We start from the raw sequence: 15,052 nt of genomic DNA, 5'->3' as shown, positions 1-15,052 counted from the left end.
AGAAAAAGCCTTTCAAGATAGTATCTATCAGGAGAAAAAACTTCAGGGAGAAATCTCTGGATATTCTCTCTGGGACATTATAATGCTTGAAAACAGAAAATAACTCCAATGGCTTCTGATAGCCATTTTTGTGACTGGGAGCTTAGTTTTTCTTCCTGAAAACAGACAATAAATACAGCTAGATGAGCAGAAGAAGCTAACATCCCCCAGAAATAATAACAGTGGCTGGAGACAGGATCTGCTTGCAAAGTCTGGGTTTATTCTGAGAATGTGCCAGGGAAATGTATTTTTGGCATGCTCTGAGGCAGAGCAACAGAGACTAAAGCTGTAGGAAACTTACATTTTGGAATGAAGGAAGTCTTTACTACATTTTTATTTATGTTACTTCCTCTTGCTGACTACTGTAGATAAGGAATAGGCAGAAGAGGCAGGTTCTCCCATTATTGGTTTGAAAGCAGCACATAGGACATGCCCCCTGTATGGGTCACACTGTGAAAATGCACATCCCAAAAACCAGGGCACATAACAGTGATCCAGCTACTGGCCACAGTTTTCTGTCTCTCAGGTTAAAACCTGGGTGGGGAAAGAATCTCCCAGACTTCCTTCAAGGCACTGAAAAGCTTCTTGTGTTTTTCAAACAGGCTCCAGCAGCCAAAGGCACCTGAGAGATCTGATCTCCCCTGAGCAGAGCACTCATGAGCCTTTCAACACAAATTAGTGTTTCAACTGAGCTGAGATTTCATTCTTCCAACTGAACCCCTTGCTTTGCAAGTGGGAGCACACTGTCTTATCCTGCACAGAATCTAAAATATGAGAGGCAGAATTGTAACTAAGCAGGAATTTTGTCCCAAAAATCTTAGTTTTTAAGGTAGACAGTTAGTTTTGAACCCCTAAAATATAAGAATCTATAACATTGACCATATAATGCCAGTCAGTACTGTTATTTATTTATGCTGGTCACGTGTGCATGAAAAGACAGAGATAAGCAGTTAAGAAGAAAAATAAAAGACATCAGGAAAACTATTACAATCTTACATAGCAAACTAACTGTAATATCATTAATATAATGGTGTGGTTAAAATTCAGATAGTTGGGTGACTTTGGCCTAATTTTCATTTTTGCATCTGTTACTAGCAGTCATGTTTCTTTCTTGATTTCTTAATCTTTTTAATATAACTTAATTTTTTCATTTACCAGTTCTCTTCCTAGCTATATTAGTTGAAGTCCTGTTTTCTCAGTGTGATCTAGGCAGTACTGGAAAGGATCCCACAGTTTTAATGCACAGTTTACCATCCACAGGGCACAGCCAGGCCTCTCAGAGGGAAGGGAATTCCAGCCACATATCTAGTGATCATGGTATTAATGTCAGAGCTGGATACTAACAGAGACCTGTGCAAGAAAACAGTGCAGATACCCTTTTGTGAACTTGCCCACATGTAAAGCTTTGTTAATAAATTCCCCAGTATTCAAGAAATTTAGATTGAGAAGTAGTGCTGCAAGTTTCTTTCCTACAGACAGGGATTTTCAAAGGAAATCTAAAAGAACTGTTAATGCTCTTCTCATTAAAAACATTATTCTCAAAGTCTTTCACTGGGGATTCAGCAACATTTAGAAATCAAAACTTCTTTATGTTATAGTAACATCTGTCTCTAATCTCCTTTTGACACTACAGTCTTCATTTAAGGAGGGGAAAAACAGTAAGGACAGTAAAAATACACACAATTGCCTGATAAGGAAAAAAAGGTGAAGAGCAGAGGAAGGAATGTGGAACCTAGAGGAAGAATGGTATTAAGGACTTAGAATCTTAAATTACACGGAAGGTCTCAGTGTCTAAACCAGCAGCATCTCCCAAATACAGAGAAGACAGGAAAGAATTTATTAGAAAAAACAAAAGCAGCAATCATTTCCAATTTTTCCTTCCAGCTTAAGAGCCTTTCTCCACCTCAAGCTGTTTTGAAACATAATTCACTGATTTTAGACCTAGGAATAACCACTTTAAAATGGATGTGTTCACTGCACATTAATTCTTTGTCTGCCTGAGTAAGTGAAGCTCAGAAGGTGTTAGGCTATACCTCCACAGCTTCACAGGTAAGGTGAGAACACCAACAGCACTGAAGAGACAAGTGGGAATGCAGAGAGAAAAACTTATTATACATAAACACACTGTGCCCAAACATACATATTTCATATTTTTCTATGCAGAGTCTAAGATGATGGCTAAAGTCAAGAAGATCCTGATAAGGGGTTTAAGACTGCATACACTACACTGCTGAATTTAGGCATAAACCCTTCTGAAAGGATATTTCAATTTTTTTTTTTTTTTTGAAGTAAAAAATTTGCTCTTCAGAGAACAACTATCTGCAGAAAGAAAAAGAAATGGGACCTTCATATCCATTTTGACCCAAAACTGGGGAATAAAGAATCTGGAAAATAGTGTTTTATGACTGTTCTTATACAATGCATTTTGCTACAAAACTAAGGAATCTCAGTATAATGTTGCTGGCTAGAAAACCAGTCACATGCTTCTGTAAAATGGGCAATGATAATCTTGTTTATCAGTAAGTCCAGCTCTCAGTTCTAGATTTCTTTCCTGACCTAATCTAACACTGCCTGGGAAATGAAAGAAGGAGGTTGGTTTTTGGACAGCAAAGACAGGAAAGGGTTTTTTTTTAGTTTAGATTTTTTTAAAGGGTTTTTTTTTTTGTCATTTGGACAAAAAAAACTTTCCAGAAGCCAAAAGGCAAAACAATTTTAAAGGTGCTTGAGCAGTAAAATATTTTTTGCAGCCAGTACACAATCTATATCCAAATCCTGGGCAGAATGTTATTTATTCGTACCATCACAGAGGGTGACAACTAATAATTGTATGTCCTGTATAGAAGGACATAGTGTGAATTTAAAATGAGATAAAATGGCACAAAGGAAAAAAAATTTCAGTGTTCCTTCCCATCATTTCAGCTGTCTTCCTCCCAGGTCTGGCTTACAGTAAAGCACACCTCAGTCTAGCAGAATAGAATTTTCTTAAATCAGCATTAATACTAAAGTAGTAATATACTTAGAAATATTAGGTAGTTTTCTGTAAGTATTTGTGCTACTTAAATTAAATATTTGTATGAAAAAGAGAGCATTTAAGTTTGAGGGGTCTTTTATACAATTTTATAATATTCAGACCACATTTTGTATCAGCTATGTAACTTCTTACTTTGTTTAATCATTTCAACATTTAGTATAACTTATTTCCAAATCGTCTTTTTCACTGACCAGGATGACTTGGTCATTCAGAATGGACATCAGTGCATGAAAATATATTTCATATTGGCTCCATAATCCAAAATTAAAATCAAAAAAATTTTCAAACCTACCCATCTTTAATGTACATCTCCCTAGGCAAATGTTTACTGCCTGGGACATAATATTATAGATACTGGGAAAAGATTCTGACTGCATGACTTACCTAAAAAGATTTCCTGTCAAAAGCCAAAATCACAATTGGTGATACCATTATAAAATACAGTATTGTAGTGCTGTTTTTCTTTTTAGCTGAATGTATTTTCCTCATTGCAATGACAGACACAGAGCAAACTAAAAGGCAAAATATTCCATGAGACTGCTGTACTTGGCAGACACCATCCCCACCCCCAAGCACAAGACAGAAGCAAGGGGAGCAATTCAGAAAAACACACTTGTTCAGGAATTTGAAGGAAGACATCTCTCCAGGCTTTGGCATTACCAAAGCTGCTTGACTGGCAGCTCTTAAAGACAAGATGACAGCACTCAGAATCCACCTGGACATTCAGTGCTCAGTAAAAGCCCCAAGGGAGGATTTTATAGTTCCCATTTCTGCACGAGCCAAGGAATGAGCTCAGAATCTTCCTGCAGCACAACACAGAGAGCACCACCCTTGCTGCTCTAGGCTCTTGTCCTGAGAAGGAAGGTGAGGTGTTCTGGGGGATGAGATCTCAGTTCTTGGATGGAAGCCATTCAGTTTGCTGCTCATCTAGCTAGTGAGATGAACTTGCAGCTTGCAAGCTGCAAAAGGCCTGGAAGTAGCCTGTCACCTAAAAAAAGTCATATGTATTTCTTTCAACATCTACCTTCCTCAAAAAAAGAAGGGGCTTGCTCTGCTACCCACAGAGCAAACTGCAAACTCACAGCTGACAGCAGAATTCAGATGAGGACAAAAAAAGATAAGGAAATCAAAACAATGAGAGCATACAGGAAGAATTTTTTAAAAAGACTGTGAAGGATTGTACATATGTAATAGTACACAGCCATGACAGCACCACAACTGATATCTCTGACTTTGCCCAAAGTAATTATGGCTTCTTTCTATCTTTTTATACACAGACCTGAGCTGTAAAACTACTAAGTGCCATTAATAGAGGCTAAAGCAGCCCTAGTAATCCCTCCAGAATAGCAATTATCAGTTTCTAAGATCCACTGTGCCTTAATTTCCAAGTCCTGTCTGCTGGTTAAGGATGAGCAAAACCTTCTGTGGCAGTGCAGATCCTAAATCTTCCATAAGTCATCTTTTGTAATCTAAATAAGTCATCTTTTGGCTCCTTCAGAGCTGTGAAAGGGAAGCTTGTGAGGCCTGAATGGTGGACTTTTAATTACAGACACAAGGTCTCCTGGACAGAAGTAGGTGAAGTTTGCTGAGTCCCAGCATCCATCCCTCAGCAGTCACTACTGAGCCCCCAGGCCTCATACACATCACTGCTGAGGCAAAATTAATCACTGAGACACCAAAAAAGCAGTGCCTCTGCACCACCCCAACGCGTTGGAGTGCCTGAGAGGAGCAAAAGAATTCCCCCTGATTTCATCTGTGCATCAGCATAGACCTTTAGTATTCTGTGTCCCTTTACTAAAAGAAAATGTAAAATACTGGTGAGAAGGAAAGGGAAAGGCAAAAGCACATGAGCAGTATTTGCCAATAAAAATTTGCAAGCCATCTAGCAGTCAGACAGGACTTGGTCCAAAGCCCACCAACGTCACTGGGCTGGGGATCAGGTCCTTACTCAGCTTTTGGAGCTAATTCATCTATGAACTGACAACTCTATATTTAGGCTCCATAGTTATCTTTGCCTCAGAGCTCTGTCCAGTCAAGTTTTGAATCCCTCCAAAGACAGAGATCCCATACCCTGTCTGGATTTCTGTGTCACTATTGGGCCTAATTCATGATGAAAAAATAAATTCTACTATCTTAGATATATGGAACTGCAACTTTTTTGGGCATGCTTTTTTTATACTTTTTGGAAATCACATTAAAGCTGTCATATTTTATAATGCTCATTTAATAAAAAAAAAAAATCAATAAAAACCAACCAAAACCACAGAAGGAACTGAGGCAGATAAAGAAAGAGGCAATCTAATGAAAAGAACCAAGAAAGGATTGGCTGTATCAAGACAGACACAGTGCTGAAATCTTTTGGCTTTTACACAAACATGACAGAGCAATTCCTCACCTGATCCCGGGAATATGGAGTATCCACTATGCCTTTGTCTGAGCAGGCTGCCAGGAGGATCTTCGTTGCATTTAACTGGAGCAATATTTCACAAGCCATGGTGTCAAAGAAAGTGATATTGGCAAGAGCTGCTGAAGCCAGCAGGAAAACTTCACCTGATGAGGCTTCTTGGCACAGTTCTAGGAATGCAGAAAATAAGCTGAATTAAAGTCATTCCTTCAATGCAGCATTTAAAGACAATATTTAGGCATCTGCAGCTTGCAAGAGTGATCTTATTAGCCAATATCAAGTTCATAAACATGGAGATAAAAAAAGGAAAAAAAGAAACAACTTAATTTTGTCAGTTATGTAACATCATAGAGGGGTTTAGGATAGAAAAGACTTCTAAGATCATCAGCTCCAACCAAACCCATCTCTGCCAAGTCCATCACTAAACCATGGGCCCAAGTGCCACATCCACACAGCTTTTAAATACCTCCAGGGATGGCAACTCAACCACTTCCCTGGGCAGAGTTTTCCAGCATTTAATAACTCTCTCCATGCAGTAATTTTTTCCTAATACCCAATCTAAAACTCCCCTGGCACAAATGAGGCCATTTAGTATCACCTGGTACTTGGAGGAGACCAACTCCCACCTCACTAGAGCCCCTGATGAACAATATGCTCTACCTAGTATACTGTTCTCCTGGGAATATTTCACTGCATGTTGTTCAAAATAAAGCTTGATATAACTAAATAAAATTAAATACAGGAGGCAGAAAGCTAAAAGTAAATGATCCATATGAGAATAATTCCATCCTCTTCTTTAGAATAAGGCACATGTTGCTTATCTCTAAATCTAATTCACTGTAGTCAAAAACCATCCTGCATATTTTTCAACTTCAACAAGAAGTGCTGAAGAGACAGCTACCTTTTAATCCCTTGTACACATGTACTTTAACTAAGATGTGAATTACCTGGTAATGGGATTTCTGCATGGTTTAAAAATTAAACATATTACAGTAATTCAATTACTGAGTTATAAATATTACAAGGAAAGTCGTGTGTGATTACTGAAATGGCTCTTGCAAAGTTATACATGTTCTATTTTTAACACTTCCATTTCTTGGGCAGAATATGTACAGATAAAATTCCTGTGGAACTTAAAGAGCAACAACTGAGGAATGATCCACCAGCTAATACACTCTGGATAAGCTGTTCAGATTGACTGCAGTTCACTAAACAAACCCAGAAAATCATCTGAAACAAACCAGGTCAGATACTGCTAGCTACAACAGAACCAAGCTCAGCACAGGGTAATTCCACCCACTGGATTCCAGGCATTGTTGGGGCACAAGCTTCTCCATTTGTTGCTGGACATCAGGAATAAATCATTCCCTTGATTTCTGCATCATTAGTTCTGTTTGGACCTATTGAAGAATGCCTAAATACAGCTCAGATTATTCCCAGCCACAGCAGAATCCTCAAGCATACATACTACTCTTTTTTTCCTTCTTTAAAAGGCAAACAAACAAACAAACAAACAAACAAAAACAACAACAACAACAAAAAAACTGTATTCAAACTGAAGTTCTGCAGTTTAACTATAACCACTGGGTTCACTAGAAAAAATTCTAAATGTACTGATCTATTATACATGAGAGATCAAAACAGAAAACCCAAACAGTACATTCTGACTTGGAGCTCTGGGAAGCTGAATTTCTAGACTAGAGAGAAGAGAATGCATGAATGAAAGCTTCTGGTATTTGAGAGGGAGGGAGCACACTGCCAGAAATAAGGTATTCCTCTCTTTAGAAAGCAGTGAGAAATTCTAAAGCACCCTCACTGACCAGGTTAAGGAAAGTTTTGCTGCTACCTTTGTCTCACTTTACCATGGATCAGTGGCCTAGACAAGAAAGACAGAGCTTTCATTTTCTTGTAACAATACCCATAGATTATATGACACTCTACTTTTCCTCTGAATTATCATACAAATGCAGCTGTAGTGGTGAGCTTGAGTCCATGCAAGATTGGAAAATACAACAGGCCTAAAAGATACCAGCTCTCAATATTCCTCTTTTACAGACAAAAACCAGATAAAATGATGCTTTGCTGAGTCCTCCTTGGGGGCTCTTAAGATAGACTTTCACACAGATACTATTTTTACAAATATGCATAAATTCTATTCACGTGAGGCTTGGAGTAAAAAAATATTATGTAATTGCAGAATTCTCTGGTTCAGAATTTAAAATTTTTATTTTATCTGTTAAGGGAAGGTAATGTTTACCATTATTTAGGGAATATTTCTAATGAAAGACTCATACCCTAACCTCTTATTTTAACTGGGCTCAGAAGTCCTGTAGAGAACTTACTGACAAGTGCTGTCACGATTTCTTCCATATTTTCCAGGAAGCTGCTGAGGTGCTGAGTGAATGTGAGGTGTGGAGATGTGATCTGGGCAATTACTGCTGCTGCTTCTGCGTGGGTGGCTTCAGAATGGCTGGTATCAGTGAGGATGTCAGCCAGGCACAGTATCCCATCCACCTATGGAGAAACAATAGGCAGAAGTTAGAAATACTATAGGAAGCACTTTTGCAACCAAAGATGGTTTTCTATTTGTCTCTTCTTGGCAGTGACTAAGCTACTCAATTTATTTTCAAAAATAACTTAAACTTGGTGGCCTTTGTGTCACAGGAAGTTTCAGTTTAGCAACTACAAATTAGTTCAGCATATGAGTTTGTTGTCCTGCCAAAAGTCTTGCAGTTCCTTCTCCCCTAATGTTTCTGTGAAATCAATTTTGGTCCAACAAAGTCTTCTCTGCCAGACATCTAAAGTTAAATATAAATTAAAAAAAAAAAAAAAGCTCTGATAAGCAAATGTTAATTGCTATTGTGCCTCATTTGAGCTGTACTACCAGACTCAAACCTCAATGTGTAATAAGGTCTAAACAGACAAATTATTTTTGCCACTTTTCCCTGAAATTGTCACGAAGCTAACACAGGATCAGAAAGAATACCATTAAGATGACCCAAGCTGCTCCTGATGAGCTTGCACAGTACTTATATTAAAGCCAGGTCCATACATCCCTTGCATACTTCAAAGGGAAACAGAAAAATGAGAACTGACTTAAGTTTATGCTTTTAGAGTGTTTGAAGGGCTCTTACACAGGCAGACAGATCGTATACACACATATTGGTTTAAATTATAGGAGACCCACTGGCACAACAAAAGACAGCAAGAGGGCACATCCATTGGGGTCATTGTGAGCAACAAAACACAGCAAGGGAGTGTTCTCTGGGCACAGGGGCATAGTCTGGGAACTTTCACATTAACAGCAATGTGTTTCTCCCCGTTTAACATAGCCCTGAATAACTTACCTCGTTGACAAGCAAGTAGTTAGACCATGGGATCATTTAGGATGTGAAAGAACCCCAAGATCCCTGAGTGCAGCCTATGACTGACCACCCTGTCAAGCAGACACAGCACCCAGTGCTGTTCAGTCACGGTGGCTGCACCACCTCCCTTGGGCAGTACATTCCAAAGCCTGACAACCCTTTTCCTGTTGGAATTCTCCTGATGTCCATCCTGAACCTTCCCTGGTGCAGCTTGAGGCCATTTCCCCTTGTCCTGTCACTGGCTGCCTGGAAGAAGAGGCCGAGTCCCACCTTGCTCCACCCTCCTTCCACTGAGTTGTAAAGTCTCTCCCCTGAGCCTCCTTTCCTCCAGGCTAAACACCCCCAGCCCTGGACACTTTAGAGATACAAGGAAGAGTTAGGAAGGCTTAGTACAGAAATATGCTTCAACACTCAAGCAAAAAACAATCTCACATTTGTGCTGCACACCCACTCGTGGCTCTGTTGCTCAGACTGCATTCTCTGCCAACTCAAAGCTTCCTCACAACATCCATGTTAAGTCCTACCCATTATCTTCACAAAGGGTATTTAGTAAATCTCTTATTCTCATTTGTGTTATTTTTTAATACAGAATGTTGAGTTATCTTAATTACTTATCCTGCAATGGCCATGAATTAAATTATTTGATAAGTACTGGCAGTTACTGAATTTTATGAGAAAAGCTCTCAGGTAGATAGGAGTAAAAATTACCCTCTGTAAGAGTATTCACTGGGATGGAGTTTTTAATAAGAAATAGACTATATCATTGAACATCTAATAACACAGATAAATAGAAAAGAAATTATATCTCTATTTTTCCCAGGATCACAAATGGTATTTATTGTAGAAGCTCTAGCAGTGGCAAAAAGAGAAAGAATAAATTTTCAATGTTGAACTTTTACTTGACAAGCTTTCAACATTAATCTACCTACAGCAAAATATTTCCTCCTAGTTATGGCAGAATTCTGCAGCTTGAAACAGCAGAGTCACATAATTCACTGGGCTTCAAGGTATATTAATAGATCTCAGTGTCAAGAATTAATGTATGTCCTCACAAGATGATTTAGTACCCAAAGTGTGCTAGACAATATCATATGCAAAACCCCACAATTTTGTCACCTTGAAATCTCCCCAGATCACACCTTGTCGGGGGTCCTAGGATGTTAATAACAACAGGCAGTATAAAAAGTTAAACATATTCCAAGGCATTCAAAAATACTTCTGAAGAAAGTTCTTCTAAGATCCACTTCAGTCTTCAGCTCTAAATTTACTGGTTAAAATTTACTTGGCCTACTTATATTCAATGCCCTTGACAAATGACTTAAGAGTACTTTTATGCTGTTTGAGAACAGGTAATGGCTTATGAAAGACAGGTACAAGTACATGGTTAGATTTTTCTATCACCAGTAATTGTGTAAATCTACATTAATGATACAAGCTTCTACTGCTGTACTCAAATTTTAAACCACTTATTTGATTTCATTATTTGCTAAGTGATAGGTTTTGGAAATTGGGAGTTGCTGAATTGTGAATAAAAAAAAAGGAGATATTATTTTATTCAACACAGAGATAAATTACATCTTTTGGGTCTATGAAAGCCAACACTAGTTATTCACCTTCCTTTTCAGAAACACGTAAAATACCAACAAATTCAGCCTAAAATTTTCTCCATATACTTTTTCCTCCCATCTTAAATATAGAAAATAAAATAATTCTACTTTAGCAGGCAACCCCATTTATAAGTGTCTAGCAATAAATTTTAAAATGACAGGGGAACAATCTAATAAAAGCACTTTAACATCCAAAAAGAAATTGCTGCTCAAAGCATTTTTATAATTAGGTTTCACACTGAAAGGAACTTTGGATGGCTGCCCTGTTTTCTGTTTAATTTTGGTGAAGTAATCAGCTAAATGTCAAATCTGTTCATCACCTTGGCAATACAAAAGAACCAGTCAGCCAGATAATGCAAACAAATGAATTCCATGAATGCAACAAGATGCTGTGAAGCCCCTGCATTTGAGGAATGGTGTTCAGTAAATGCTTGATCACTAATATTTCAGTATTGATAACTGGAAACATGCCAGGAACTTACATCCTTATGAACATAGCCCTGTTGTAGAAACTTAATCCAAGTGACAAAATAAATGTGTGACCATGTTACTGCATAGATCAAGTCTTCTGAAAGGAAACAATTTCTTTTTCTCTACAGCAGGAATGAATGAGTTCTGGGGCAACAGTCTTGTTTCTTCAGTATACCTGTCCTTCCTCCTGAAAATATTAAATAAAACTAGGCATCTGTTACAGATACCAATACAGAATTTGGGATTAATTGCATTAATGACTTCATGATTTGAAATATTACACACAACAGCAAACTTAACTCTCTGCTTTCCACAAGGGGGTTTAAGGCAGTTTTTCCATGCCACTGTGGGAGCCAAGACCCATTGCCTTCCTTTTAGTAATGTCTGTGTTCATTTGTATAAAATGCTGCTGAAGGCCTTTTCTCATACTTTCCCTACCATTCCTCTTTGCTCACTTCACATTCAGATGATCACTAAATATTTGTAAAGCTTTGGTCAAAACATTTTTTTGCCTTCTCCAAATTGATCTCCAGAGCCATTGAGTAAGACTGGAAAGTCTTACAGGCTTCTATCAGCTGATTTCCCACTGTGACATCCATGGATAACACTATCAGCCTAAGTCTGGGTGCTTCTGATAAGAACAACCATCATTTTTCAAAGCAGCTTTACAGAAGAATAAAATGGAGCTTTTGAGATCCAGAGGTAGGGCAGCAAATGTGGAAACAATATCACAAAGGGGATTTCCCCTTAAATAATCTCAGCTTTCCCAGAAGAAAATTTCAGAAGCAGAGGCTAAACCCAACAGCCAAGAACTGACAGATCAGAGCTGTGTGTCTTCTCTCCTTTCACCCAGGCTGTGTAATAACACCTCCTTCCTCAAGCTAGGACAGGTTTACTGTGGAGATGAAGACATGAACATTAACAGTGCAAACCAAATATATAAATAAAAACACAAACACATCAAAATTTATAGGATGAGGAAGAGGGTAATCGAGAAAGAAGGCAGGGAGGGAGGATTATCATATTCATCCAGCAAAACCCATGTATTGTTGTTTTGATGAATTGTTACTGAGTAATGGAATTTAATGAGATGATATAGTAAAAAAGTGATGCCATTAAAACATCCCCAAATATAATCCTTAATAATCCAAACTACTGCAACAATTCCATGGCAGCAGCAGTGACCAGTGAACAAAACTGCAATGATTTTTATAACTAATGCTGTACAACAGTGGCCATAGCAACTAATTTAAAAGCCCTGTTGTACGTCACTGACATGTTTTATGAAAAATCCTTTCCTTAGGATTTTTTCCTCCTGAGAAGCTGAGAGGCCTCAGGAACAAAATGTAAACAATAATTATCTGCTGGTGTAGAATGCAACAGGTGGATCTGGGATTGGTCTCAAGTGGTCATTTCTAATTAATGGCCAATCACAGTCCAGCTGTCTTGGACTGTCTTGGTCAGTCCGAGCCTTTGTTATTCATTCCTTTTCCATTCTTAGCAAGCCTTCTGATGAAATCCTTTCTTCTATACTTTTAGTATAGTTTTAATATAATATATATCTTAAAGTAATAAACCAAGCCTTCTGAACATGGAGTCAACTTTCTCATCTCTTCCCTCATCCTGGGACCCCTGCAAACATCGTCACAGTTGTGTAAATCATGGAATAGTGTGGGGCTGAATAGAGGTTGACCAGTTCCCAACTCAGCAGCTTTGAAATTTCTGTCAATAACTTTAGCTGTGCATCTAAACTGGCAGTGAGTTGTGCTTTGGCTTGCACAACTTCCCTTTAAACGTCCCTTCCTTCAGATGGGGTCAAGCTGATGAAGAGGTATTTGTTCTTTCTGATGTTTATCCACCAAGGAGAAGTGTAAATTTGATCTAGGAATATTGTTATGTGAATAAGAGAAAAGACATTTGGCTGTATCAGATTGAGGGATGCATTAAAAGTGGCAATGCCTGAGTAGCAACCTTATATCAATGCTGCAGGGAGAAACAAAGTGCAGAGCAAGATCAAAGAAGAAGATCCTTACTCTGGACTGTCCAGGAGTCAAAAGATAAATCCTGTGCAAACCCTTTCTCCTTATGAAGCCAAGAGGAAGCAGCCCTGCACCTCAAAATTCATGTTCCTCAGCACTCAGAGATGCTCTAAGTTTGTTGCAGATAGGAAGTACAAATGGATGTCAAAGGAGATAACAGGGAATAAGTCATTTTACAGGAAGGAAGGACAAAATCAGAGAGGTCAATATCCAAGACAAGACTTCTCCCTTGTCTTTGCTTCAAGGATAAGAGAATAGCTAACTTTGAACTCCCTCAATACTGAGAGCTGATATGAAGGGTAAAACAGTCTTTTAAAGCATTTTTGTGGTTGATAAAGAAACCAGGCACTGCACTGCTATCAACCTAGCAACATTCACATATTCCCACTCCCATGAATCACAGCTTACATTACTTCAAACTGCCCTCCACAAATGTAAGTGAAATACCCAAGAATAAACTCAGCTTTCCTGATCTGCTCCTCCAAAGTGATATCCCTCCATTTCTACAGGATAAACCCTGAGTGGCTACAAAGGGCAGGAGAAGAGGCTGCAAAGGAATTCACTTGCAGCTATGCAGAAGTCACTGGAGTGCAGGCAGGTGTTCACAACACTGGGTTACATTGATAAAACCACTGGGGAAACCCACTGGTCACAAATGAGCACGGTGGTTTAGGGGAGAAAGAAAAGACACTTGCAATTACCATTGTACTCAACATTTGTTACATTTTCTTTCTCATATTCTGTCAATAAATCCCAATAATGATTATGTTACCTGTAGAGTCAGAACCCTGTAAGAATAAGGAAGAACTATTTATGATCCATATTATGATGCATATTTAAGGAAGAACTATTTATGATACATATGAAAAAGATTACATATTATAAAGATTAAATTCTTGAAGTTATGTGACACACAAAACCAAATGTTTCTCAGATTCTTGTGCCCTATATTTTTGAGGGCTGGATACACCAGCTTGTTTTTAAGCTGCAAGAAACTATTCCTATTTGTAGGGTTTTCTTGGTATCGGCATCTGCATTACAAATTCCAGAAAGTACATGCTTGTTTCTTTTAAATAATGGATAAGGCTTTATGCATTATATTTTGGGGTCTGAAATCCATTAAAATGAAGCCAAAAAAGGACTTGTCAACAAGATGAGAGGAACTGTCAAGTGGTGTACAAGAATGCTGAACAAGGTACTGGGACCTGAAGTCTGAATTAAGGAAAGACCATACATTAGTCATTTTCACATAGCCCTCATTTTTATTTACCCTGGGGGGGTCATAGTCTGAGAAAAGGAAAAACACCCACCTCTACTACTCCTATAAACAAACAGGGGCTCTGGGTTGTGTGTAGCAGGGCACTCCAGAAAATGAGATGTGCTCTCTGAAAAAAATATGCTCCAGTCATCTACTTTTAAATAAATAATGTCAGACACTTCATGGTGTGAGGGTAAATTCTCCAGCACCTGGTGCCTGGCATTTAAAAACAAGAACACTCTTTCAGCATGTTTGATTACTTTGTATCATTTAGGTTTTGGTCTGACATCATGGTTTTTATTTTCTATTGTCTCTTAATGTAGCTCTTCATGACAGAAAAAAAAAAAAAACAACTCACACACACTGCATTTTTGGAGGACCCTCATTTTATTACGATAATGAGAAAGGGTCTCTATCCAAAAAGAGCAGCATGGAGGTCACAGCCACTCATTATCAACTAATCTAACCCTTCATAGTTTTTTCCTCTCTCAGGAAAAGTATCTGATAATCTTCCAGCTAGAATTCTTGATTTGTTCAAGTCAAAAATTTCAAATTACACTGCAGATTTAATTAATAACTTTAATATACCCAGTTGCTATTATTACTGTAATTCCACATACAATTTCTCTCATTGAATTAAAATTCCTGACCAGGTGTATAGCACGGTCGAGACCATGACTTTCACACAAATACAACCCTACTCTATTCTCAAATTGCAACAGTGGAAACACCACAGTAGAAAGAAGAGTTACATTAGAGAGGTAGAGAAAGTGAGCAATGGACATGCATAGGCTTTTGTGCTTTTTTTTAACTCTTATTTTAAATATGAGATTTTTGC

At 38.2% G+C, this 15,052-nt stretch overlaps 1 protein-coding gene across 1 annotated transcript in view; it reads right to left on the bottom strand.

Annotated features, from left to right (window-relative positions):
• Positions 1–15,052, bottom strand: part of INSC (INSC spindle orientation adaptor protein) — a 145,412-nt gene that overhangs the window by 12,124 nt on the left and 118,236 nt on the right. The window contains exons 8-9 of the mRNA XM_059848151.1: positions 7,817–7,988; positions 5,466–5,644 (exon numbers count right to left, since the gene is read on the bottom strand). Coding sequence (XP_059704134.1) covers positions 5,466–5,644; positions 7,817–7,988 — 351 coding nt within the window. The remainder of the gene's footprint in view (positions 1–5,465; positions 5,645–7,816; positions 7,989–15,052) is intronic.

Source organism: Haemorhous mexicanus, chromosome 6 (genome assembly GCF_027477595.1).
Source record: "Haemorhous mexicanus isolate bHaeMex1 chromosome 6, bHaeMex1.pri, whole genome shotgun sequence".
NCBI classification, from domain to species: Eukaryota; Metazoa; Chordata; class Aves; order Passeriformes; family Fringillidae; genus Haemorhous; species Haemorhous mexicanus.
Note: the sequence above shows the minus strand (reverse complement) of the source record. Positions and strands in the feature narration are given on the sequence as shown.